This window comes from Spinacia oleracea, chromosome 3 (genome assembly GCF_020520425.1).
Source record: "Spinacia oleracea cultivar Varoflay chromosome 3, BTI_SOV_V1, whole genome shotgun sequence".
Classification (NCBI taxonomy): domain Eukaryota; kingdom Viridiplantae; phylum Streptophyta; class Magnoliopsida; order Caryophyllales; family Amaranthaceae; genus Spinacia; species Spinacia oleracea.
The window spans coordinates 154,919,458-154,945,400 of record NC_079489.1 but is presented as its reverse complement, the minus strand read 5'-3'; the positions used below and the strand labels follow the sequence as shown (position 1 = coordinate 154,945,400).

The 25,943-nt window shown below is 38.9% G+C and overlaps 1 protein-coding gene and 1 non-coding gene across 2 annotated transcripts; one reads left to right on the top strand and one right to left on the bottom strand.

Moving 5' to 3' along the window:
* Positions 1-1,734: 1,734 nt before the first annotated feature.
* LOC130470923 (small nucleolar RNA R71) lies at positions 1,735-1,841 on the top strand. The gene has a single exon (XR_008931638.1). It is a non-coding gene; the product is annotated as a small nucleolar RNA R71 (small nucleolar RNA).
* Positions 1,842-4,992: 3,151 nt separating this feature from the next.
* LOC130470195 (uncharacterized) lies at positions 4,993-23,197 on the bottom strand. The gene is made up of 8 exons (XM_056839834.1): positions 22,913-23,197; positions 22,606-22,782; positions 22,278-22,538; positions 10,138-10,278; positions 9,078-9,771; positions 8,045-8,976; positions 5,769-5,924; positions 4,993-5,709 (listed from the first exon to the last, which is right to left on the bottom strand). Exons 1-8 carry the CDS (start codon positions 23,195-23,197, stop codon positions 4,993-4,995), a joined length of 3,363 nt encoding a protein of 1,120 aa, XP_056695812.1.
* Positions 23,198-25,943: the final 2,746 nt, after the last annotated feature.

The window sequence follows — 25,943 nt, the reverse complement described above, 5'->3', positions numbered from 1 at the left end:
ATCACCTGCAGAAGACTCACAACAAAGCACTGCCTCCAAAGGGTCTCTTTCGAGAACTTGGGAGACGTTATCACGAGTAATAAAATCAACTACATCTATGCGATAGCATTGTTCCTCCTCTAGCATGGGACTTTTTAAGGCACTATTCAGATTAAGAGTCACCTTATCATCCCCAACAGACAATGTCAATTTCCCACTTTTAACATCGATTACCGCCCCCGCTGTGTGAAGGAAGGGTCTACCTAAGATTATGGGAATTTGAGAATCCTCCTGCATGTCTAATACTACAAAGTCTACAGGTATATAGAATTTACCTACTCTAACAGGGACGTCCTCACCTATATTCAGTTTAGTACAGACAGACAAAGGCATGACAGACACACTAGCCCCTAGATCACATAAAGCTTTATCAATAAATACGGTGCCAATGTTACATGGGATGGAAAAACTCCCGGGGTCTTTAAGTTTAGGTGGAGACTTGTTTTGCAAATAAGCACTACATTCCTCAGTGAAAGCTACAGTCTCTACCTCACAAAAAGCACGTTTCCTGGTCAAAATATCTTTCATGAATTTAGCATAAGCAGGAACCTGTAAAATTAATTCAGTAAAAGGAACTGTTACCTGCAAATTTTTGACCACCTCCAAGAATCTGCCAAACTGCTTGTCCATCTTATTCTTGAGTTGTCGGTTTGGGAAGGGGAGTGCAATAGGTGGTACTTGAATATCCGCCCCCTTCTTAACCTCAGTTGTAGCCTCATTCTCATTGACTACCTTTTCATCTTCCTTTCCATCCATAACTATCTTCGGGATTTCCTCACTGACCAGATCACTAGCAGACACCCCGGAATCAACCTCAACCGGCATAGAAGGACCATCATAATCCCTACCACTCCTCAATGTAATTGCATTAGCAGTCTCCCTATTTTCGGGCTGTGAAGGAAGTTGGCCTGGTGGCCTCCCTGCAATAGTAGTAGCCATCTGTGCCAACTGTGTATCAATGATCTTGTTATGGGCAGTAAGAGCATCGATTTTTGCATCCTTTTCACTTAGAGATTTTTGCATTTGTAGCATCATGTTTCTTATCTCTACTAGCATAGGGTCAGGCTGTGTGTTTTGAGGTGATGGTGGTGATGTGTGTTGTCTAGGGAACCCAGGTGGTCCACTGGACTGTTGGTTGTAGTTGTTCCGTGGTTGGTAGGGTTGGTATGGTTGTTGTGGTGGATGTTGGACTTGGTGAGGGTTTTGGATATTGTTGCTCCTGTAGGATAGTAGAGGGTTATTTTGTAGCCCTCATTGTAAGATTTGGAGAACGGGTTATTTTGTTTGTAGGATTGAAATGCGTGACATTGTTCAACCGAGCTCCTACATTCCGGTGCATAATGACCAGACATTCCACAACTTTCACACACAGTAGCGGGTTGGGCACTCATAACAGCTACACTAGCAGGTTGGGCAGATTGAGTATTGGCTGCTTGCATATTATCAAACTTATAGTGTAAAGCAGTCAATTGGGCAGTTAATTGTTCAATAGAATTTAAATCATGCTTACCACCCCTGTTAGATAGACCTCTAGGATTTCCATACTGGGCATTGTGAATGGCTATCTCCTCAATCACCTCCATAGCTCTAGGTACCTCAAGTTGCATGAACCTCCCACTGACAGCTGAATCCAACAAACATCTAGACTCATTGCCCAGACCATTATAAAACTGCTGAATCAAGAACCAATCTTCCAAACCATGGTGCGGGCATTCTCTTTGCAAATCCTTGAATCTCTCCCAGACCTCGAACAAACTCTCATCCGCCTGTTGTGAGATACCTAATATCTGACCCCTCAGACGAGCCGTTTTCTCAGGTGGAAAATATTTAACATAAAAAGCAAGAGCCAAGGATTCCCAATTATTGATTTTCAAAGCCGCCCGATTCAACCCATTAATCCACAGCTTAGCTTTCCCACTCAAAGAGAACGGGAAAAGTATCTCCATAGTCTGTTCCGGAATCAATCCCTTTTGCTTGATGGTGGAGCAATATTGGATAAAAGACTGAATGTGAAGATTCGGATCTTCACCTGGTTCCCCACCGTACTGGCGTCTCTCGATCATGTTAATCAATGCAGGCTCAATCTTGAAGGTCTCAGCTGCAATAGAAGGCATGATCGCCTTTGGTAGCACGGACAAACTTGGCTTAGAATAGTCTGTAAGCCGTGGGGTAGGTGGCAGTATCAGATTTTCGTCACCCATCTCTACCTCTGAAACTGAATCTGTATCTGAAGGAAAAAGATCGCCAATATTATGATCAGAATCAGAGTAATTCCCACACTGTGCAAATGAAGTTCTTCGTCTACGAAAGGTTCTTTCGGGCTCAGGATCGAATGGAGTAAGATTACTAGTACCTACGGTCCTGGGCATAGACAAAGACTAACAAAACAATGTGAGATCCAGTCTCAAGGAACGTGAGTTCCTTGAGTAGTAACAAACAATAATCTAGGATAAGCAATCAACAACAGAAAATAAAACCGTCTCCCCGGCAACGGCGCCAAATTTTGACAGGTTAAAGTCGTATCACCTAATCAAAAATAACCTAAGGTCCACTAGCTAGGTAGCAAGGGAAGTCAGGATCGAATCCACAGGGAAACAAGCGTTCTTTCTACTATCAATTAATTAATCTAGACTATTGTGAACAAAAGTTGGTTGATGGTTTGTATGCTAAGACTACGAACGATAATTAAACAAGAATGAATCAATATATTAAGGAATCTAGGGCATAGGTTCGCCAACAAATAACAATCCAGGACAACGAACGATCACGATAATCAACAAGGTAATTAATTAGACTAGCATGCTCTCTCGAATCGATACTAATCATAGACTTAGAATTAACGGGCTCTCGCTACGTATTAACTCTAATTCCACCTATTGACACAAGCCTAAACATCAAATTGCATCTCTCGAATCTTAACTTGATATTGCCAAACTACCACAATTAAACCTGCGCAAATCTAATTGTATAGTAATAATAAACAATCAATAGGAATTAATTACAATGCCAACAATCACAGTTATTCAATGTTCCTTCATATTATTCATGGATCCCCAAACCCTAGAAAATAGATTTACTCAAGCATATTAACAATAACCAAAGCAATTAACATAATTGAAAGCATTATTAAGGCAACACAATGAATGAAATTAAGGAGCAATACCTAATTGAATGGCAAAGGAAATTGAAAGCTTGAATTTTTATTGAATTTGAAACTAAGTGTTTTGAACTAAATTTGAGAGAAAAACTAAGCTTAGGAAAATAGTCTAAGTGCTTAATACTACTCCCTCCGTCCCGGAATACTCGACCCGGTTTGACCGACACAGAGTTTAAGGGACTTGAATTGACTTATTTAATTTAATAGGTAGTAGTTGATAGTGGGGTATTAGTTTAATGTAGTTAGTGGGAAATGTGTGAAGGGGTGGGGTTGGGGGAGAGTAGGAGTTGAGTTTTTAATTATTTTTTGTATGGAGTAGGGGGTAGGTGGGTTAATAGGGGTGGAGTGAGAAATAATATAATATTGTTAGAATATTTCCATTTTTAGAAACAGGTCAAGTATTAAGGGACGGCCCGATAAGGAAAACAGGTCAAGTATTCCGGGACGGAGGGAGTAGAAAATAAGATAATAATAAGGTCCTTCACTAAATTAACAAATGCTATATTTATAGTTTAGCCTAAAAACATAAGAGAAAACCGGAATAAAACCGCGCGCTAAAGGCTCCAGGGTTGTCGTCGCCCGGTCGGGCGACTCTCCGCCCGACGGGCGAGAAGCTCGAAATCCGTCCGACGGGCGCAGGGCTGCCCGATGGGCGTAGGGAGACACTTCGAATCCATCTGCACGCGCCCGGTCGGGCGACCTTCGCCCGCCGGGCGAAGAGAGAAAATGCCTTGCTGCTGGCTTCGATGGGCGCCCGATGGGCACCGGGCGAGACTCCGCCCGTCGGGCGCCTTCTGACGTCCTGATTCTTTGCTTGCTCGCCCGATGGGCGGGGGGAGATCAACCGGGCGGGAAGCTCTTCGTCCGCAACACCGAGTCTAACTTCCGGGGCTCGATCATGAACATCTAGGGCTCCCGTAAGTCGACAAAAGTCGTCTCGAACTCCCTCGGGATCGTGTGGTGGCCTAAATCATCAAGAAACAGGCCTAAAAAGACCAATTTCTCACTAAGTATTCCTAAAACTCAAGGCACACTAAAATACACAGATTAGTACTAAAATGGCTCCTAGGAGCTCATTTGACGCATAAAAGTACTAAGGGACGGGGGTGAAAACAATATATAAAACGCACATATCAGACCCCTTTCACATTTTCTCCTCACATGTAAGGGAAAATTGTGAGAGTGTACACCGTGCACCCTGATGCACCTGATTTGTTCCACAAAGCTACGAGTTTTTGTTTGATTAGGTAGATAAAATAATATCCTGTCATATTGGAATTTTATAATGGTCAACCTAATTATTTTTTTTGGTTAACTGCGAGTGACTTACATTAATTTAGAAAGTTGCCATAGTTTGTTACATCAGGATTAGCATTCCCATGATCAATGTTTATGGGTAAGCTAATCGTAGCATCATTGCTTTCATACACATGTTTAAACAAATCTTTTGGGGGGTTAATCGGTACAGGCCCAACATGTAGGGAATTAAAACTCCTAGCAATTCTAGCCACATGATCCGCCTCTTTGACTTGCTCCCGAGGTACATTCTGTAGCACGCCTAGCTCAATCTTTTGCAGGGACTCCCTACACAATGAGTACACATTAGTGAGTCTGTCCTTCGGTGCGTTCCGGTCATTAATGCTCAGCACCGGTCTTTGACAGTCCGTCAAAATGGTAACATCTTTCCATGAGTTTTGAAGGCACCATTTGATGCAGTGGAAGATGGCGATAGTTTCTGCTGTGAGTGGATCCGTTGCTGAAGTATGACCCGCCATTCCCGCGAGCCATTGGTGATTCTATAACCTGCATATAGCTGCATAACCCACAGATAGAGAGTTTTGGCAGAAAGAGGCATCAACTTGGACATAATAGCAAGACGTAACCAAATCCAGTGGCTTAGAGGAAGGGCTGGTGGTAGTGTTCTGCCTAGAGTTTAGCATTTCTTTTGTCAACATTTGATTCCTTTTCCAAACCCCGGCTATCGGTTTTGATTCTTTTTTAAAGACCCACAGGTTTCTCCTAAGCCAAATGGACCAGAGGGAGTTAATGAATAGAGTGGGCCAGGAGGTGGAAACAATATCATCTAGGTCAGTCCTTTTCAAATTATAGACTATCCAATCCTGGAAATAAGAGTGGTTAGTTGTAAGGACGTGGTTAACCAATCCTGTCTCATCCCAAAACTGACGGGCTTTAGGGCAAGCAATGAAGAGGTGGTCAAGGTCTTCGTGGGTAGTCTGACAAAACATACAGTTTGAGTTTCGGATGATCATACGCCTAAAAAGATGACTAGCACATGGGAGTCTATTCCATAACATAAGCCACAGAAAAACTTTTTGTTTTGGATGGCAAATAGCTCCCCAAATAGTGTTCCACTCTTTCGGGTTCTCTAGGTGCTTAAAGGTTTTGTTCCACAGAAAGTCATAAGTAGCTTTAGAGTCGAAATACTTACCCTTACCCATTGTACATACAGGGATATCACTACAATCAGGGACTATTGGAATAGCTTGGATCCACTGATGGGAAATGAAAGCTTACCTAAGTTCCAAGATTTATTGCATATAATATCACTCACCTTAAGACGTTCTTCATTAGCATTCAAAGCTCTGTGGATTATGGTTCTAAGAGGACCTTTCCCTGTCCAGTTATCCTCCCATAGTAGGATATTCTCACCATTCCCAGTGCACCACTCTGTGAGGGAAGCAAAGTTCTCCCATCCTTTCCCCACATCCTGCCATATGTGGGATCCATTCTTGAATTTGGTAGGATGCGATCTATTGCCAATGTATTTTTCTTTTATGAGAGTGGTTGTGTAACACCCCCAAAATTTGGACCTTTTATATAATCGAAAACCCTGTTTTTGTTTCATTAAAACATCGTCCAAAATTTGGGAGTGTTACTGCTACATTTATTCTCCATAGAAAATAAATGCAAAGCAACAAAACAATTTAAAATCATTAACGTCAAAATTAACTAAGTGGTCTAAACGGTGGCCCATAAAAAGTTACAACCAAAGCCCATAAAATAAATAACAAAATCAAACTTAGACTGAAATAGAAATTGTCTCTTGACTAGGTGGTTATTCTAAGCGTCTCCTCACTCAAAGCCAAGTACCTTTACCAACTTGCAAAAATAAATAGAAAAAAGACAAGAGAGACGAACTCCCAAAAATCAGATAAACTGAGTAATTCCAACTCCATCCCGTAAAATAAATAATTTTAGTTTGAAAACGTTTTGAGTACATAAAATAAATAATTAAACAACAAGTACCAATTTAATAACTCCATTATTAAACTCATCACATAAGATCAATATTAATTAAGTGAGGGAAAAAGAACGCTAAGGGTCGCGCGTAACCCTTGAGAATGGCCAAAATAAGACGAGTATAAAATGTCCCTAGTGTGCACACCCCTCACTAATTGACTATGGGTCTCCGCGACCGCGCACCAATAGAATTAGGAGGAAGACTAAGCAGAAAGTTTAATATAGAATAATAGAAACCTACTAGAAGCCTACCGGGTCTCCACTAAAGTGCACCGATAGAACAACATCTAGAAGGGCAACCTGTTCCTAACCCTTACGGGCTTTTCCCTCGAAGATTACACTTTAAGTCATTAATATTTTAATTGGGATCGACACATATAACATGTAGCCACAAGATTAACCAACGTATAGATTAACATCATTTTAGTCTTTCTTATATACACAACATATACCCAAGAGTCATCAAATTATCTCTGCCATTCAAACCATTAGCGGCAACCCAAGTCTATGTCCCAGTTACACGAATACACGACATACAATACCAAGACTGTAATCCATAAGACATAAATCATCATCTCCATAAAATAAGTACGTAGAAAAATAGTATCTTCATAGTATTACTAATATAAGACATGTCTATAAATTTAAATCATATAGCTCATATACAACACACTTAAACTTTCCTATTGCACAACATACCCACAATAAACATGTTCAAAATATTTTTTCTAACGGGACCTAAAGATGATGGACATCGAAAATTACCTTGAACGCACGTAATCCCTTAAAGTACAAAGTCTTCAAAAGAGTCACCTAATAGTCCCCGTCTACAATTAAAGAATAACAAGCCTAAACCAGAATATCGATCACGTATTTGATATGAAAGTAAATCATTCTACTATCAGTTAGATAAAATACTACTTAAATTCAAAACCCCTTTATAATCGAATAACAATTACATAATAAATTATTACTACTACATGGACCAGTTATAAAAGATCGAGTTTCATATAAAAAGAAGCCAAAATACTTTTAATGTATAAATAATATAGCATAATAAATTCTTCAACCTTTGTACTGCTTTACCGTAATTGAATACAACTTGAAAAAGAAACAACTACTGTAAAAAAAATAGGGATCATTAAAAATATTTTCCACTATAAAACTAAAGTTAGGCAATAAATAATAAACTCATAAGAAAAGAAATGTAGTTGAGTGTTGCAATTGGTGTTGAGCACCGAATGTAAAAGATCAATCCTGTAATATTGCATTGATTTGCTTACTTACAATAATGAGATTGGGTTATGACTTACCAAGCCTTGAGATGAACGAAGATGACGAATGACGGCCAGAATGATAAAGGGTTTTGAGGGTCAATAAAATTATGCACAGGAAATTTTTGGTTACAATAGGGTATATATAGCTTGGTACAATTAGGGTTTAATTAGGAGACTAAATTTCAGAAAATTTATAAAATAAATCTGAAAATATATATTTGTAGTTACTTTTAGTTAAAACTTATATAAAAAAAACTGTATTTTAATTCTAAATAATGTTAAAATACCAAAATAGTTCATTAGAAAATACTCGAAAATTCGGGGTATTACAGGCTGCCAGGTTGTTCACATTATTTAGTCTCCAGCAAAGTTTAACAAGTGCAAGCAGATTAAGAATGGAGGTTTTCCTAACATTGAGACTGCCTTGACTCACAGGGGCACACACTCTATCCCAAGCCACCAGGTGGGTTCTTTTCTTATCAGTGGTAGAGTCCCATAGGAAATTAGAGCAAATTTTGTCTATCTCATCTACTGTTTTCCCAGGGAGGGCTAAGGCTTGCATTGAGTAGTTTGCAATGGTGGACAATGTTGATTTGATTAGGGTGAGTCTTCCCGCTTTAGACAGGCACTTTGCTTTCCAAGAGGCTAGTTTCCCCCTAATTTTCTTTGCTATATGGCTCATTTGACTGGTCGAGGGCCTTCTATCTGTTAGGGGGAACCCTAGATATATTCCTAGGTCGGGGCTCTCATTCACTTTGAGGTGGGAGGTAAACAGAGATCTATCATCCTGATGAGTGTTTTTGGAGAAATACAATTTGCTCTTAGAATGATTCGGTTTGTGACCCGAGCAATCCCAAAATATGTCCAAGGTAGAGCACATCCCCTGAAGAGTGTTTGCATTTGCCTCTCCAAAAAGGAGGAGATCATCTGCAAACATGAGATGAGAGATTGGGGTTCCGCCCCTTTTCAGCATGAATGGGTTCCACTCCCCCTGGGTATGAGCATTATTAATGAGGGTGGAAAGATATTCCATGCATATGATGAACAAATAGGGGGATATGGGGTCACCCTTTCTAAGACCTCTAGAAGCATGAAAACTATCCGATAGGGCACCATTTATCCTAATCTTGGAGGTTGTAGACGTGACACAACTCATAATAAGGTCTGTTGAGTTTCTGTCAAACCCATGTCTATGCAAGCAAAACCTAATGAAACTCCACTCAATCCTGTCATAAGCTTTCTCTAGATCAATTTTTAAAGCAAACCAACCTTTAGGGCCCTTTTGTGTTTCATGGAATGAAGAATTTCCGAAGCCGCTATGTAGTTAGTGTCACACCCCCTACCCGAAAGGAAACTATTCTGGTTTGGGGATATGATTGAGTTCAATAGAGGTCTAAGTCTATGGACAATGAGCTTTGACACGATTTTGTAACTGGTATTGCACAAGCTTATTGGCCTATACTGTTTTATTGACTCCGGATTATCTGTCTTCGGGATTAGGCAGATAGAGGTATCATTGATAGACACAGGGAAGGACTTAGATTCAAAGCACTCAGACACAAAGGAAAGGATGTCCGGCCACATAGTTCCCCGGTGATTTTGAAAAAACAATGCATGGAAACCATCAACTCCCGGGGCTTTTAAGGGCCCTATGGAGAACAGGGCAGAATGTACCTTAGCCAGAGTTGGGGGGTGGGCAATGCAAATCACAGACTCATACTCCAGGTTGGTGTTCTGGTCATTCCCATTCATTTCAGAGGAAAAGAGATTTTTAAAGTACGAGACAATGTGGGACTGGATGAGGTCTTCCCTGATTGGTTCCCCCACCTCTGAAAACAGGTTTGAAATTTTGTTTCTCTTTCTCCTAATTAGGACCGAAGTTTGAAAGAATTTTGTGTTCCTATCCCCATCAGTCAACCAGTTGGACCTGGCTCTCATTTTCCAATAAGATTCCTCCTGTTGGTAGAGGGACTGAAGTTGATTGGTCAAATCTTCCTCAAGGTCCTGCAGGTGCTTACACTTAGGCCTGTCCTCACACTACTACAAAAAGTAGTTAAGAAACCATTAATAAGAAACCATTTATGACACTTTATAGGTATCTTATATATAGAAACCATACAACTTTGAAACATGGTATCTTAGAAAATTAATAAGATACCAAAGGTTAAAAAAATATGGTTTCTTAGGTAAACATAAATATTTTTTTAATAATTGAATAAGGTATGGAGACAAAGAAACATATCTAAATAAAGTGGTCCTTTTATTATGTGAACTCCTTATTATAAATGATCCGATACAAATTAAAAAAAAACCAACAAAGAATTCTTAAACTTGGTAACATCGAGTCCATCAACAATTAGGGTTTTCTATTCTTCATCTTTCTTTCACTCGCCTCCTCCTCACCTGTTTCTCTTCTCTAACCTCACTTTCCCCTGCAACTCTAGCGCCGCTAATAGAGATGCTTGCACTTCGTAATAATTTACCGGAGAACAAGCATAACGAAGATGAGATACCAAGGCGCAGACCGACGAAGAGACCAAGATCCTGAATCCATCCGCCTACCGTCAACATCTCAATTCGGCGACAGAGGATTCCGATGCCCAGCGACCAATGTTCAACTTCCTCCTTCAGCCTCGGCGCCACCGACAATCAATCAATGGTACAATCCATCAACACTTACCTCTCTTCTAAAGGTGTCTCACTTTCACTCTCTTTTCAACCGCTGCCCTCCACCAAAGACGTCAAAGAATTGTTGCGGTTTCTCTTCTCTCGCCTCAATTTCCCTTGCAACTTCGGCGCCGCTACTATGAGCCTTGAGGATGATCTACTTCTGTTACTGAAATTTCTGAAGTGCCCTCAGAAGATCACCATGTTACTACATTGTTTGTATCAGCGGCGATGTCTTCTTGCCATCCCACGGGGGTAACATGGGCCGAACAATGTAGGTAACATGTGCTGAGACGATTGAACAACGAAATATTGTTAGTTTAATAACCAGTTGCATCTAGATTTTATGTTAAAACCTTATGTTTGGTTATTTCTTTCATTTATTAATTTGAGAACTTATTTCTGGACATATGATGTGGTTAAATAATTTAGTCGGTAAATGTTTGAAACATGTGTGAAACGTGAGATAGAGTTGTCTCCATTGCATTTCCTCCTTCATTGGTTATATCTGATGGACTTACTCTGTTTTAATGTCATGTAGGTCGGAGATTACAGACACATGGGAAGCGTGATGGTGCAACACACACGGCAATGTCACATCCTTTGAAGGGGAGAGAAAACCAAAGGGACACGATGACTCATTAGTTTATGTTCAGTAGATAATTATGAAATTTAGTGGCTTATTTAATTGAGGTTAAGAACATGTTCAGAATCATTCAAACTCAGATATGGAGTAGTTATATACTTCTTTATTTTTGAGATGGATATATAATGTTTTTAATTGTATTTTTAATTGTTGATAAAATTAAATTAATTGGTACTCTTTAGTTTTTGTACGTTTTGCCATTTTAATAGAATTTAATTTTCTAGGACGGTTTAAGCGTATATCGTGGGCGGTTTATAAGGAAAGATAACTTCCCAAAAATTATATTTTCAACAAAAAAATAATTAATGATCAAAGAGACCACACTACTTACATATATGATTTCTTCGATTCCAACAAACTTACCTTTCACTTAAGAAAAGTGGTTTCTTTGCGTTCATAATTTTTGAAAATTAAAGGAGTATAAGAAACCATGTTTCTTAAAAGTCTGGTTTTTCTGTTCATTCTAACAAACCACACTAAAAGTATGGTTTCTTATGCAAAGAGACCATTGAGATATAAACCATACTATTTTTGGTCTCTTAGGCCTATTTGGTATGGTTTCTTAGCCACTTTTTGTAGTAGTGTCAAGACCCTTCTGAACCCCTCTTAATCTAGCATGAATGACTTTCTTGTTATAGAAGATGTTCCCCACATTCTCTCTAGTCCATGAGTTAATTTTACTAGGCATAAGATTAATTTTTGAGGGCAAGTTCCCCATACTATTAGCCCAATCTGTTAGATTATGATACATATGACAATTCATAAATCATGCGGAAAAACCATAAAGCCAGGAAAGCATATTATTTACACATAATCATTTAGCATAGTTTAGATGCATACACTTTGTTGCGTGCCTTCCCTAGCTGCGCCCGAACCGAACAAGAACAAGTCTTTAGGACTCCAAATGTCGTCCCTCCGTAGATAGTCCATAGCACGTCCGGATCCGCCTTAAGCTTGACCAACTAGAATCGCCCTTAAGGTACTTAGAATTTTCGGCTATTGTAGGCAATTATATGACTGAATTTTTGCTCTCAAAAATCACTTTGAATACTTGAATCGTATCAACAAATAATGACCCTAGGCCCTTATTTATAGAGGTATGGAAAAGGAATTGTAATCCTACTAGGATGTGGATTTGTTAATTAGAACTTTATTAGGAATCTAAACAACAAAGAAAATCTAATAGGATTAGGATTTTAATCTTCGCACGAATCCTAATAGGATTAGGATTTCCCGCACACGCATCGTACAAGCCGTGCACCCGCGTAGGCCTTGCGGCCCACGACAAGCGCACAACCCATGTGCGGTGCTGCGCGCGCGCGCCCTTGGTTGGGCCTGGCCTTGCGCTGGGCCTGGTCGAGGCGTGCGTTGCTGCGTGCGGCTCGCTAGGCGATGGCCTGGCTTCGTGCTGGGCCTTCGTCTAGCGGGCCTCGTCCGATGCTAATTCGTACGATACGCTTCCGATTAAATTCCCGATTCCGGAATTCATTTCCGACACGAACAACATTTAATATTTCCGATTCCGGAATTAATTTTCGTTTCGAACAAATATTTAATATTTCCGTTTCCGGAATTATTTTCCGATTACGATAATATTTCCGATTCTGACAATATTTCCGTTTCCGGCAATATTTCCGATTCCGGCAATATTTCCGATTCCGGCAATATTTCCATTTCCGATAATATTTTCCGATACGTACCATGTTTCCGTTTCCGGCAACATCTACGACTTGGATAATATTTATATTTCCGATACGATCCATATTTCCGTTTCCGGCAATATCATCGTTTCCGGAGTATTCATTTCTTGCCTGTGACGATCTCAGCTCCCACTGAAACCAAGATCCGTCGATTCCGAATATCCATAGATGGAGTATTTAATGCCATTAAATACTTGATCCGTTTACGTACTATTTGTGTGACCCTACGGGTTCAGTCAAGAGTAAGCTGTGGATTAATATAATTAATTCCACTTGAACTGAAGCGGCCTCTAGTCAGGCATTCAGCTCACTTGATCTCACTGAATTATTAACTTGTTAATTAATACTGAACCGCATTTATTAGACTTAATATTATATGCATACTTGGACCAAGGGCACTATTTCCTTCAGTCTCCCACTTGTCCTTAGGGACAAGTGTGCATTTCCTAATTCCTTTGTCGCTCGATGCTTGCTCTTGAACATAAGGTAAGAGTTGTCATCCTTATTATGTCCAGAGGTGTTTCTCGGTTTCAGAGTTCAACTGATCAAATAAACAGATAATCATAGCCTATGATTCATCCGAGCACGGCCATGCATTTCACAGTTTCTAGCTCTCCGAGTGGCCTTGTACAACTTTTAAGCATCTCATCCCGATTTATGGGAGGACAATCCCAATCTTGTGATCTTGAGATTAGACTTCGTTTGATAGGTGATTACCTGAGCGTTGCCTTTATAGCCTCCTTTTACGGTGCGACGGTTGGTCAACGTCAAAGCAACCAGTTCTCAAACAAGTAATCTCAAATCACTCAGGTATTGAGGATTTAGTGTCTCATAATTTTTAATGAAATTTACTTATGACAGATTTTCATCTCTTACAGTAAAGTTTCATAGATCTGTCCGATACTAGTCTTCCCAAAGTAAGTATCTATGCAAATGATTACGACATTGCCATGTCCACATAGTTAAAGAAACAGAACTACTAGTCATCTTGCATTCTAGTCGTCTAACGTTTTCTATGCGTCCATCTTTATAGAAAACTCCGACCAGGGACCTTTTTAAACTTTTGACATTCAAGTTCACTTGATAGACATTTCTTAGTCACAGGACTGGTCCATACAGTCTATCTTGAATATATCGTCAAATTGAAGGGACTCATCATTTAATACTAAACCAAGATTAAATGGAATATGAAAATACATTTCATACATGATAAATGTTCAACCCCATTGTTTTACAACCATGGGCCTCAAACCCATCTTTTAAAACAGTTCATGGAATTCAAAGCTATGCTTGATTTCCAGTGCTACAATGTGAGTGTTGTTTCTCACTTGTTGCATAGGTTTAGTTATCATGCTTTGCCAATCTTAATATCTTTTCATCGAATGTTCTTCGAGATATGATGATAAGATCTTTTGAGTGTGTTTATTTTGTGATCTATTCCTTCTAGCTACAAGAGTAGTTCTACGCATCTTGCAATGAAGAACCATCAAGTCAGAAGACATATGATCTACCCAAGTTCAGTGAAGAACTCTTTAACATAAACAAACAACCCTGTTTTATTGCTTCTTAGGCAATAAGTACTTTTACTTCAACTGTTTAGGTTGCTAGTGATGCTTTGTTTGGATTTACTTATCCAAGCAGTTCACAGATATGTGGAAGACTTTCCAGTTGTATCTTAGAACATAGAAATTAATATTTAATTTCCCACGCAACAACTCATGGTCTCCAATCCATGTTGCCATTTCAAAACACGATGCTCTATAGCTCGTCCTTGTCAATGGTTAACTCCAAAGGGATCTTGCTTGATCCTTTGCCAGTGTTTATGCGTGTAGCATTAAAGTTTAGCATATCTTTATTTCCTTGAGTCAAGAACTAATCTTATGTACCTTTTCAAGTACCATAAGTTTTTCTTGATCTCAATCTAGTTGATCTTTACTTAGATCAATAGAGATTGGTGTATGTTCGTCATGCCCAAAGTCACACGATACGTTTTTGGCGATCCTCATATTATATCATACATGATAAATTCTTTTGCAGAATAATTCCTAATTGAATTCTATTCATGTAACTTTAGCTCATTCAGTTTCAGTAGATACTGAATCCAACTAAATTCTTTGACATATAATATAGGTTAAGGATCTCACTTAGATCCTTTGATGTTTAACTTAGTAAATGCTTATACATAGTTCAAACATTCATTACTTAGATTTATTCATATGGGTCGAATGTCTCCAATGGAGTTTTTCGTGTTTAATTTAGTAAATGCCATTACTTAATCTAAAACAATATTATAATATCTTTGTAAATAGATCTTAATACCCAATATGTACTAAGTTTCGCCATGGTCCATTATTGATGAATAATTTCAAATCTAAGTCATTAGCATTTGAATGTTATTTCACAATAGAGAGATATGTGTGTGATACACATAGGACCAAATAAGTTTTTATGTACTCCCACTAAACTTCTTATACATCTATAAGAATCATGTATATTTTATGAAACTAAAATGCTTATTAGCTTCACTTAAAATACAGTTCCAATTCCCAATTGCTTGCTTAAATCTGTATTTAGATTTTATAAGCTAGCTTTCCTTTTCAAGCATTTATTTGGATCCACAAATTCTATGACATACCATGTACATATTATATTCCAACATTTGATTGAGGAATACGTTTTGTCATCCAATTGCTATATTTACCAATATGCAATCATTGCTTGAATATAGACTTGAGCATTACGATTATGCATGAGGTTTCAACACAATCCACACCGTGAATTTGCTTGTAACTTTTAGCAACTAATCTAGCTTTGTGTGTGAACACAATTCAATGTTTGATGGTTTTTATCCTTTAAAACAAACTTGCAACCAATAGGTGTGAAACTATTCTTGTAAATCAACAAAATTTCAATTTTGTCATCAAAACATTGAGTATGTTTTATGGCCTCTAACCATTTAAAACATTTGAGTCTATATATGGCGTCTAACCATTTTAGGGAATCTGGGTTTCGTCATAGCTTTCTTACAAGTCACAAACTCATTAATCTACATGATAATAGTTTGACTGCAAGTTGTAGGTTTCTTCACTATCTAATAGAAGAATTGCATAGTTTCAGTGACCTGAACTCCATGTTTCTTCACTATCTAATAGAAGAATCTCATAGTTTCAGTGACTTGAACTCTATGCCTACAAGGGTATAGAACATCAAACAACATAATATCAATAGCCACTTAAAAGTCCTTTGAATATTCTGTTCTCCTTGAAGCACTTGTAAAGTCTTCTAAGAGATGTCTAGTCTTTAAAAGCCACTTCTAAAGTCCTTAAAGAATAAGTTCGGATTTTCTGAAGCACTTCGAAAAGCCTCCGGAATGTCCGTTTATGTTTGTTGTTCGCCTCGAAGACTTTCGAGGTCTATTTTCTCCCACTTGTCATTTTGGAAACGAATCTCCAAAAGGACATTATTTCGAGCAAACAAACATTATGTTCTCAAAAATTCGTGGTAGAAACAATACCCTTGTATCTCATTTGAATAAATCACAATGAAACATATATCTATACTTGGGCCTTAGTTTGTCGAACGACAAACACTAAGCTCCCACTGAGTTTTGTAACTCCCTAGATATATTTTATGAAAAGTTATTCTGAAATTACTTTTCAATAGCTTTGACGAATTTGGTTTAGTTTGGTGGTAGTTGAGCATTTTGTTTTAGAAATTATAGGAAAAGTCTTTATGATTCATCATTGATCGAATCAAGTACTAATTGACTTCGATCATTCCTACTTAGATATACCATATCTTATGGAGCTAGATCGTGAATTTACAACACACAATCATTGATGATCATTCTTGACTTAAGTAATCATCAACATGATCTGACCTAGATCTTTATGATTTCTTGCCAGGTGGATTTTATACTTCTGAATCTTTGAACTAGCCAAACAGATTCAACTTATATCACATTTGAGTAAATAGACCTATATTCACTCAAATCCATGTGAAATAAAGTCATAAAATCTTTCTTTAGCTTTGAACTCTATTGTCTAGGCGTTCTAACAATAGTTCATATCTTTTGTTACTTTCAACAAGTAAGACTAGTTGTCTTAAATTGATCTAGAAATCAATCAACTTTCAAAAGTCCATCAAAATAGAGCTTTTGAATGTTAACTTGTTGATATGGTCTAAGCAACAATGCTAAAGGTTAGTGGAACTCAAATCAAGAGATTGATTTGAACCTAGTAAAGTTTTATTGTTAAAGAGTTGTTTGTTTTTAATCAAGCATATTGACTCAACCCGTAAATGACCATTTCATTCAAACAAACAAACATTGTTTTTGTTTTTCTTGAATGTGAGTCTTTCTGTGTTTGAAAACAGAAATTTAGGTATGCTGATTATGGAACAAAAAAGCCATTAAGTTCCAGCCTTTGAAAGGACTTAAAACAAACTAGATGACCCTACAATTAATGTAGCATTGCCATGCTTCATTTCTCACTTGTAGGTCATTAGTGTATCCTAGCTTCCATTGTTTGAGTTATTACTGAAGTAAGAACCTCAAGTGGTATATGATACCAAGGAAGTTTGATTGCTAGGTCACTGTTCTTTCAACATAAACTTATAGGTAGAAACAGAATTGTAAATTCCTTTCATTAGTTCCTTTGTTTTCCTATTTCTTGTACCCTTTCTAATAGCTTTAAGAATTGAATTCTCTAGTGTTGACTTTTGTACTTTGTTTAGACATGTCCAATGTTACTCCAACAAAGTTCTTACCATTTTATTTATGTTGAATATTTTGTTTCAACTAGATGATCTTACCAGAAGCTTCTAAAGTTCTCTAAGCATCGATCTATTCGAATGTCTAGGGACTAGACTCATTCGAGAATTAAATGGAAAATGATTTTAGGTTGTTAACCATTGGTAAAGCTGAGCGTTTAAACTCAATGCTTTATGATATCAAAACTACATTGTATTTTGAATTCACAAGCACCAATTGGTTCGCCATTCGACTTTGATACTCGAAAACAACCATAAAAGTCGCTAAAAGAAACGTACATTTAAATTGCTCATTTTCTCTCTTTTCCGTGAATCGTTCTTGGATTCACTACCAATCGAGGAAATTTACTTTTACCTTTCTAAAAGGATTTATTGCAGTGCAAGATATTTAACAATAATTAAAACATACATTGAAGCATGCAAAGTCTAAACATTTATCATGAGTAATAACTTGAAAATTAAAGCAATCATGCAATTTATACAAGTTATTAGCATTTTATTCGATTTTATTGTTCCGGCAGGTGTGAATAAAATGATTCCAAGATCCTAAAATCATTGAAGAACTAAGCACAGTTTGTCGACTCAATTCTAAAACATCTTAGGTAAGAAAAAGCCTTTTGCTAATAGTCTAGAAACTATTCTTGGTTGATAGGTACGTCTAAGAACTTATTAGGTAAACCTATCGATTTTGCCACGACATAAAAGGACTCCTTACTAATATCGTTGAGTTTCACCAAAACTAACATGTACTCACAATTATTTGTGTACCTTGCCCCTTTAGGACCAATAAGTAACACCTCGCTGAGCGAAAACTATTACTAGATTGATGTAAAGGATATCCAAGCAAGTGTATATTTTGGCATGGCACCTTTTAACTCAATTTTTAAGTTTGGAACTTAAGGCTCTTACTATGTTGGTTAGATTTTAAGTGAACTAAAATCCTTAATCATGCAACATAATCAAGCTTTGATCTCATGCATTTTAAGACATATTTAAAAGCAATAAATAACTTAAAACATGCATAAGATAAATGTGATCTAGTATGGCCCGACTTCATCTTGAAGCTTTAACTTCAAAGTCCATCTTGAAAATCTCCGTGGGAGGCACCATTTTCTTCAAATAGGATAAGCTATAATTAAAGTTAATTACAACTATTTGATGGTACGCAGACCATATTTGAATTGAAAAACAACTTTGGTACTTTAGACCAATTACATTCAAATTAATGGTACGCGGACCATATTTTCTATCCTATTTGGGCCATACTAGTCACTTCATAACCTGCAAAACAGTACATATACAATATATAACATTCACCCATTCATTATCATGAATGGCCCACATAGCTGGTTAGTAAAACACATTATGCATCACATAAACATTTGCAGCAATTAATCAAGGGCACCAATAATCTACAAATTATTCAGTCCTTATTAATTCTAATCAAGTTGTTTTAACCTTAAGAATTTGTAGACCTAATCAAGAGTTTATGACTAAAAAGGGCTCCCACTTAAACCAATAAATTCATATGCTTTACTAATTTTAAACATAAAAATGTATTTCTAGTCTAACCGGAAACATACAAATTTAATTAAAATTTAAAGCTAATATAAATTTATAATTGAATCCAAAAAGTTTAATTTAATTTCAGTCGTATTTAAATTAATTCATGATTTTAATTTTAGTAAAATAATTAGAATAAATAAAATTTATTATAATTACAATATTCAAAATTAAAATCCAAGAAAATAATTTAAATTATTAATTTTAAAATTAATTAAAATTACGTAAACTGAAAATTTCAAATTAAAATTTCAAAACGATCTAATCGCAACGCAACAATCCCACGCAACGCACGCCCATGGGCCACACGCACACATCCATCGCTGGCCATGTGCGCGCAGCCCATGCGCTGCGTCGCATCGCTGCTGCTCACCATCGCAAGGCATCAATCGAACACGCGAGCTGGTGCTCGCTGCGCGCGCCAGAGCTCGATGCACGCGAGCCATCGCTCGCTGCGCTCGCTCGCCAGCGCTCGATCCATGCGAGCCATCGCTCGCTGCGCGCCTGCCTTTCCCGCCACGAGCTTGCGCTCATCGCACGAGGCAGCAGTATGCGAGCTGGAGCTCACTGCGCGCGAGCCATCGACGATGTGCGTAGCGCTCGTGGCACGCGAGCTTGCGCTCGCTGCGCGCGAGGCTCCCCATGCTTGCGCAAGGCAGTGCGCGCTGTGGCGCAGCACGCTTGCTGCCCACACGCGACTGCTCGTGCCTTGCTCTCGCCCCTGCCCACATACCCATGGCTCACAGCCCACGACACAAGGCAGGGCTGCTACCTTGTGCTCGTGCACCATGCCCTTGCTCGCTGCATTCGTACCGCATGGGCGACGAGCTCCCTTGCTCGTCGTCGCATGCCCGCACTATACAACACCCCTTAAGGGTAACACGTAGCGTCCATTGCTTTGTGCGTGCAAGTTATATGAGCGAGTCGCATAAAATTAAAAATTTATATTCAAAATTAATGACAAATTAATAAATAATATTAATTTCATAATTTTAGGGCGAAAAATCGAAAATTTATTATTTAATTGATTTCCGATTAACATGGATTCAAGTCTAGGTCATAAAAATTTAAAATTTAACATAAATTTACAATTGTTATGGTGGTTTTAATCATAGGTATCTAATTAAATTATAACTAATTATGAAAATCAAATTAATTCTAAATTATTCCAATTTTCAACAAATTAATCATAATTACAAATTAGATTGCATAATTAACAAGGCTAGGCATTCAAACTTGTTAAACATATACAGTAGGTCAATCAAAAATTCAAGATTTATCAACAAGAATCGCAAATATTTAATTTAACATTTAAATTTACGAAATTTTGCATTCGAAAAACTAAAATCTCCGAAAAGTCATAGTTAGGCTTCGAATTTGAGAATTCTGGGTTCGGCAGAAAAATACTAATTTTGTCAAAATTTTAGAATGCCTTTTACATGCGGAATTGACACAAAAATCACTCGATTTGGATGAGTGACGAAGAAACTGCCGAAAAACTGCGTACGTATAATTAAATAAACGCAATTTGCAATTAATTAACAATTACGAAAATTAATCACCCCTTTTAATTCTTGCAAATTTGTAATATTTAACCATGTTTATGCAATTTAGATTATGAAAATAATAAGAGGCTCGTGATACCACTGTTAGGTTATGATACATATGACAATTCATAAATCATGCGGAAAAACCATAAAGCCAGGAAAGCATATTATTTACACATAATCATTTAGCATAGTTTAGATGCATACACTTTGTTGCGTGTCTTCCCTAGCTGCGCCCGAACCGAACAAGAACAAGTCTTTAGGACTCCAAATGTCGTCCCTCCGTAGATAGTCCACAGCACGTCCGGATCCGCCTTAAGCTTGACCAACTAGAATCGCCCTTAAGGTACTTAGAATTTTCGGCTATTGTAGGCAATTATATGACTGAATTTTTGCTCTCAAAAATCACTTTGAATACTTGAATCGTATCAACAAATAATGACCCTAGGCCCTTATTTATAGAGGTATGGAAAAGGAATTGTAATCCTACTAGGATGTGGATTTGTTAATTAGAACTTTATTAGGACTCTAAACAACAAAGCAAATCTAATAGGATTAGGATTTTAATCTTCGCACGAATCCTAATAGGATTAGGATTTCCCGCACACGCATCGTACAAGCCGTGCACCCGCGCAGGCCTTGCGGCCCACGACAAGCGCACAACCCATGTGCGGTGCTGCGCGCGCGCGCGCCCTTGGTTGGGCCTGACCTTGCGCTGGGCCTGGTCGAGGCGTGCGTACGTTGCTGCGTGCGGCTCGCTGGGCGATGGCCTGGCTTCGTGCTGGGCCTTCGTCTAGCGGGCCTCGTCTGATGCTAATTCGTACGATACGCTTCCGATTAAATTCCCGATTCCGGAATTCATTTCCGATACGAACAACATTTAATATTTCCGATTCCGGAATTAATTTCTGTTTCGAACAAATATTTAATATTTCCGTTTCCGGAATTATTTTCCGATTCCGATAATATTTCCGATTCTGACAATATTTCCGTTTCCGGCAATATTTCCGATTCCGGCAATATTTCCATTTCCGATAATATTTTCCGATACGTACCATGTTTCCGGCAACATCTACGACTTGGATAATATTTATATTTCCGATACGATCCATATTTCCGTTTCCGGCAATATCATCGTTTCCGGAGTATTCATTTCTTGCCTGTGACGATCTCAGCTCCCACTGAAACCAAGATCCGTCGATTCCGAATATCCATAGATGGAGTATTTAATGCCATTAAATACTTGATCCGTTTACGTACTATTTGTGTGACCCTACGGGTTCAGTCAAGAGTAAGCTGTGGATTAATATAATTAATTCCACTTGAACTGAAGCGGCCTCTAGTCAGGCATTCAGCTCACTTGATCTCACTGAATTATTAACTTGTTAATTAATACTGAACCGCATTTATTAGACTTAATATTATATGCATACTTGGACCAAGGGCACTATTTCCTTCACAATCCCCATTAACAAAGTTTGTAAACCCCGGGTGCAGGTACCATCTAGGCTCGAATCTAAAAGGTTTGGCCGTTTTCACAAATTGAGTTGGTCTTAGGCAGTTTAGCTTAATGGGGAAATGGTCTGAGGAGTCTCTCACCAGATGGGTTAGGAAGGAATCGGGAAATTTTTCTAGCCACAGATTATTTACCCAAGCCCTGTCTAATCTCTGGAATATAGGTTTCTTTTTGCATTTATTAGTCCAAGTGAACCTGTTACCAACAAAACCAATATCATGTAGACCACAGTTGTTCATACAGGCAAGATATCTATCTACTCTTTTTCCCTTGATCGCCCTTCCCCCCAATTTTTCAGACTGACTAGTAACATCATTGAAGTCCCCAATTGCCACCCAAGGTAAGTTCATGTTAACAGCAATATTTTCTAAGTCACTCCAATTTTCATTTTCTCGCTTTAAATTTAGGATTAGCATAAATAGCAGACAGGAAAAACGGAAAAGAAAAGGATTTGTTGGATACCTGGACAATGCCATGAGTAGCATGGAGGTCAACACTTATTGACTGAAAGTCAACATGTGTTGAGTTCCATAGTACAAGAATCCCACCAGTAAAACCATTGGGCTCAGCAAGCTCATATCGACCGAACGGAAGAGAGGCTGCAATTTTTTTCCGCGTGGTCTCTCGCGGTTTTGATTTCTGTCAGTATAAGGATATCAGGGGTGTGCTCTCTAATGAGATGTTTGACATTCTCATTAAACCCGAATCTTGCGATACCTCTAGCATTCCAGGCCACTATTATCATTGGGAAAGGTGTTGGGCAGTGGACCGAATCCTCCACATATTCCATTTGGTTTTCGTTCCTCAATTGGTCCATGAACTCCCAAGCCTCCACATTGAGCACTCCCGTCATTCTTGGGTTCACCGTAATGGTGGTTTCCCATATCTCCTCCTCCCCTTTCATTGCTGCTAGTATCTCCACTTGTGGTATCTTTTCTATTGTGGACACTATCCACAGTCCGTTGCTCGAATAGTCGAATGTCGCTGTCAGGGATTCGAAGCTCAACGTATATTCCGCTCTCAATTGAGGGAGAACTGGTACTGGATCCACCATAAACTGTAATTCCCTCGGTACAATTAGTTGGTTTTTTGCTCCCCTCTCTGTCTGAAGGAAATAATGCCCTTGGTCCAAGTATGCATTCTATGTTAAGTCTAATAAATGCGGTTCAGTATTAATTAACAAGTTAATAATTCAGTGAGATCAAGTGAGCTGAATGCCTAGCTAGAGGCCGCTTTAGTTCAAGTGGAATTAATGATATTAATCCACAGCTTACTCTTGACTGAACCCGTAGGGTCACACAAATAGTACGTAAACGGATCAAGTATTTAATGGCATTAAATACTCCATCTATGAATATTCGGAACCGACGGATCTTGGTTTCAGTGGGAGCTAAGATCGTCACAGGCAAGAAATGAATACTCCGGAAACGATGATATTGCCGGAAACGGAAATATGGATCGTATCGGAAATATAAATATTATCCAAGTCGTAGATGTTGCCGGAAACGGAAACATGGTACGTATCGGAAAATATTATCGGAAATGGAAATATTGCCAGAATCGGAAATATTGCCGGAAACGGAAATATTGTCAGAATCGGAAATATTACCGGAATCGGAAAATAATTCCGGAAACGGAAATATTAAATATTTGTTCGAAACGGAAATTAATTCCGGAATCGGAAATATTAAATATTGTTCGTATCGGAAATGAATTCCGGAATCGGAAAATTTAATCGGAAGCGCATCGTACGAATAAGCATCGGACGAGGCCTGCCGGACGAGGCCCAGCACGAAGCCAGGCCATCGCCCAGCAAGCCAAGCGCGCCGCACAAACAGCAAGGCCAGGCCCAGCAGGCTGCGTGCAGCGCGCAGCGCGCACAGCGCGCACAGCACGCGCAGCGCACAGCGCGCGCAGCGCGCAGCGCGCGCGGGCGCTGAGTGGGCTGCTGCTCGCGCGCACGCATGAGGCCCATCGTGGCTGTCGTGCGTGTGTGTGCAAGTGTTTGTGTTCGTGCACGTTTCCTAAAACATGCAGAGTTCGGTTAATGATTAAATTCCTAATTCTATTTGATAAATTAATTAAATTAGAGTTCTTGTAGGATTCTAGGTTTGATTAATTTGTATCTGAATAGGATTTCGATTCCCTTTCCATACCGCTATAAATATGAGGCTAGGGCTCACAATTTATAACACAAGTTTCAAAGTATTCAAAGTGAGTTTTTGAGAGAAAAATTCAGTCACACATTTGCCTATAAAGTGCCGAAAATAATAGTACCTTAAGGGCGATTCTAGTTGGTCAATCTTAAGGCGGATCCGGACGTGCTGTGGATTATCTACGGAGGGACGACACTTGGAGTCCTAAAGACTTGTTCTTGTTCGGTTCGGGCGCAGCTAGGGAAGGCACGCAACAAAGAGTATGCATCTAATCTATGCTAAATGATTATGTGTAAATAATATGTTTTCCTGGGTTTATGGTTTTTCCGCATGATTTATGAATTGTCATATGTATCATAACCTAACAGTGGTATCAGAGCCCCTTATTATTTTCATAATCTAAATTGCATGAACATGGTTAAATATTACAAATTTGCAAGAATTAAAAGGGGTGATTAATTTTCGTAATTGTTAATTAATTGCAAATTGCGTTTATTTAATTATACGTACGCAGTTTTTCGGCAGTTTCTTCGTTACTCATCCGAATTGAGTGATTTTTGTGTCAATTCCGCATGTAAAAGGCATTCTAAAATTTTGACAAAAATAGTCTTTTTTTGCCGAACCCAGAATTCTCAAATTCGAAGCCTAACTATGACTTTTCGAAGGTTTTAGTTTTTCGAATGCAAAATTTCGTAAATTTAAGATGTTAAATTAAATATTTGCGATTCTTGTTGATAAATCTTGAATTTTTGATTGACCTACTGCATATGTTTAACAAGTTTGAATGCCTAGTCTTGTTAATTATGCAATCTAATTATTAATTATGATTAATTTGTTGAAAATTAGAATAATTTAGAATTAATTTGATATTCATAATTAATTGTAATTTAATTAGAAACCTATGATTAAAAACCACCATAAAAATTGTAAATTTACGATAAATTTTAAATTTTTATGACCTAGACTTGAATCCATATCAATCGGAAATCAATTGGATAATAAATTTTCGATTTTTTCGCCCTAAAATTATGAAATTAATATTATTTATTAATTTGTCATTAATTTTAAATATAAATTTTAAATTTTATGCGATTCGTTCATAAAACTTGCACGCACGAAGCAATGGACGCTTCGTGTTACCCTTAAGGGGTGTTGTATAATGCGGGCATGCGACGACGAGCAAGGGAGCTCGTCGCCCGTGCGGCACGAATGCAATGAGCAAGGGCGTAGTGCACGAGCACAAGGCAGCAGCCCTGCCTTGTGTCGTGTGCCACGAGCAATGAACGAATGGGCATGGGCGAAGAGCGAGCCAAGGCAGTCGCGTGTGGGCAGCAAGCGAGCTGCGCCACAACGCGCGCTGCCTCGCACAAGAGCGCGCAGCCTCGCGCGCAGCGAGCGCAAGCTCGCGTGCCACGAGCGCTGCGCCCAGCATTACTCGCGCGCACAGCGAGCGATGTCGCCCGCCCAGCGAGCGATGTCGCGCCCCAGCGAGCGATGGCTCGCGCGCACAGCGAGCGATGTCGCGCGCCCAGCGAGCGATGTCGCGCGCCCAGCGAGCGATGGCTCCCGCGCCCAGCGAGCGATGTCGCGCGCCCAGCGAGCGATGTCGCGCGCGCGCACTGCGAGCGATAGCTCGCGTGCGAT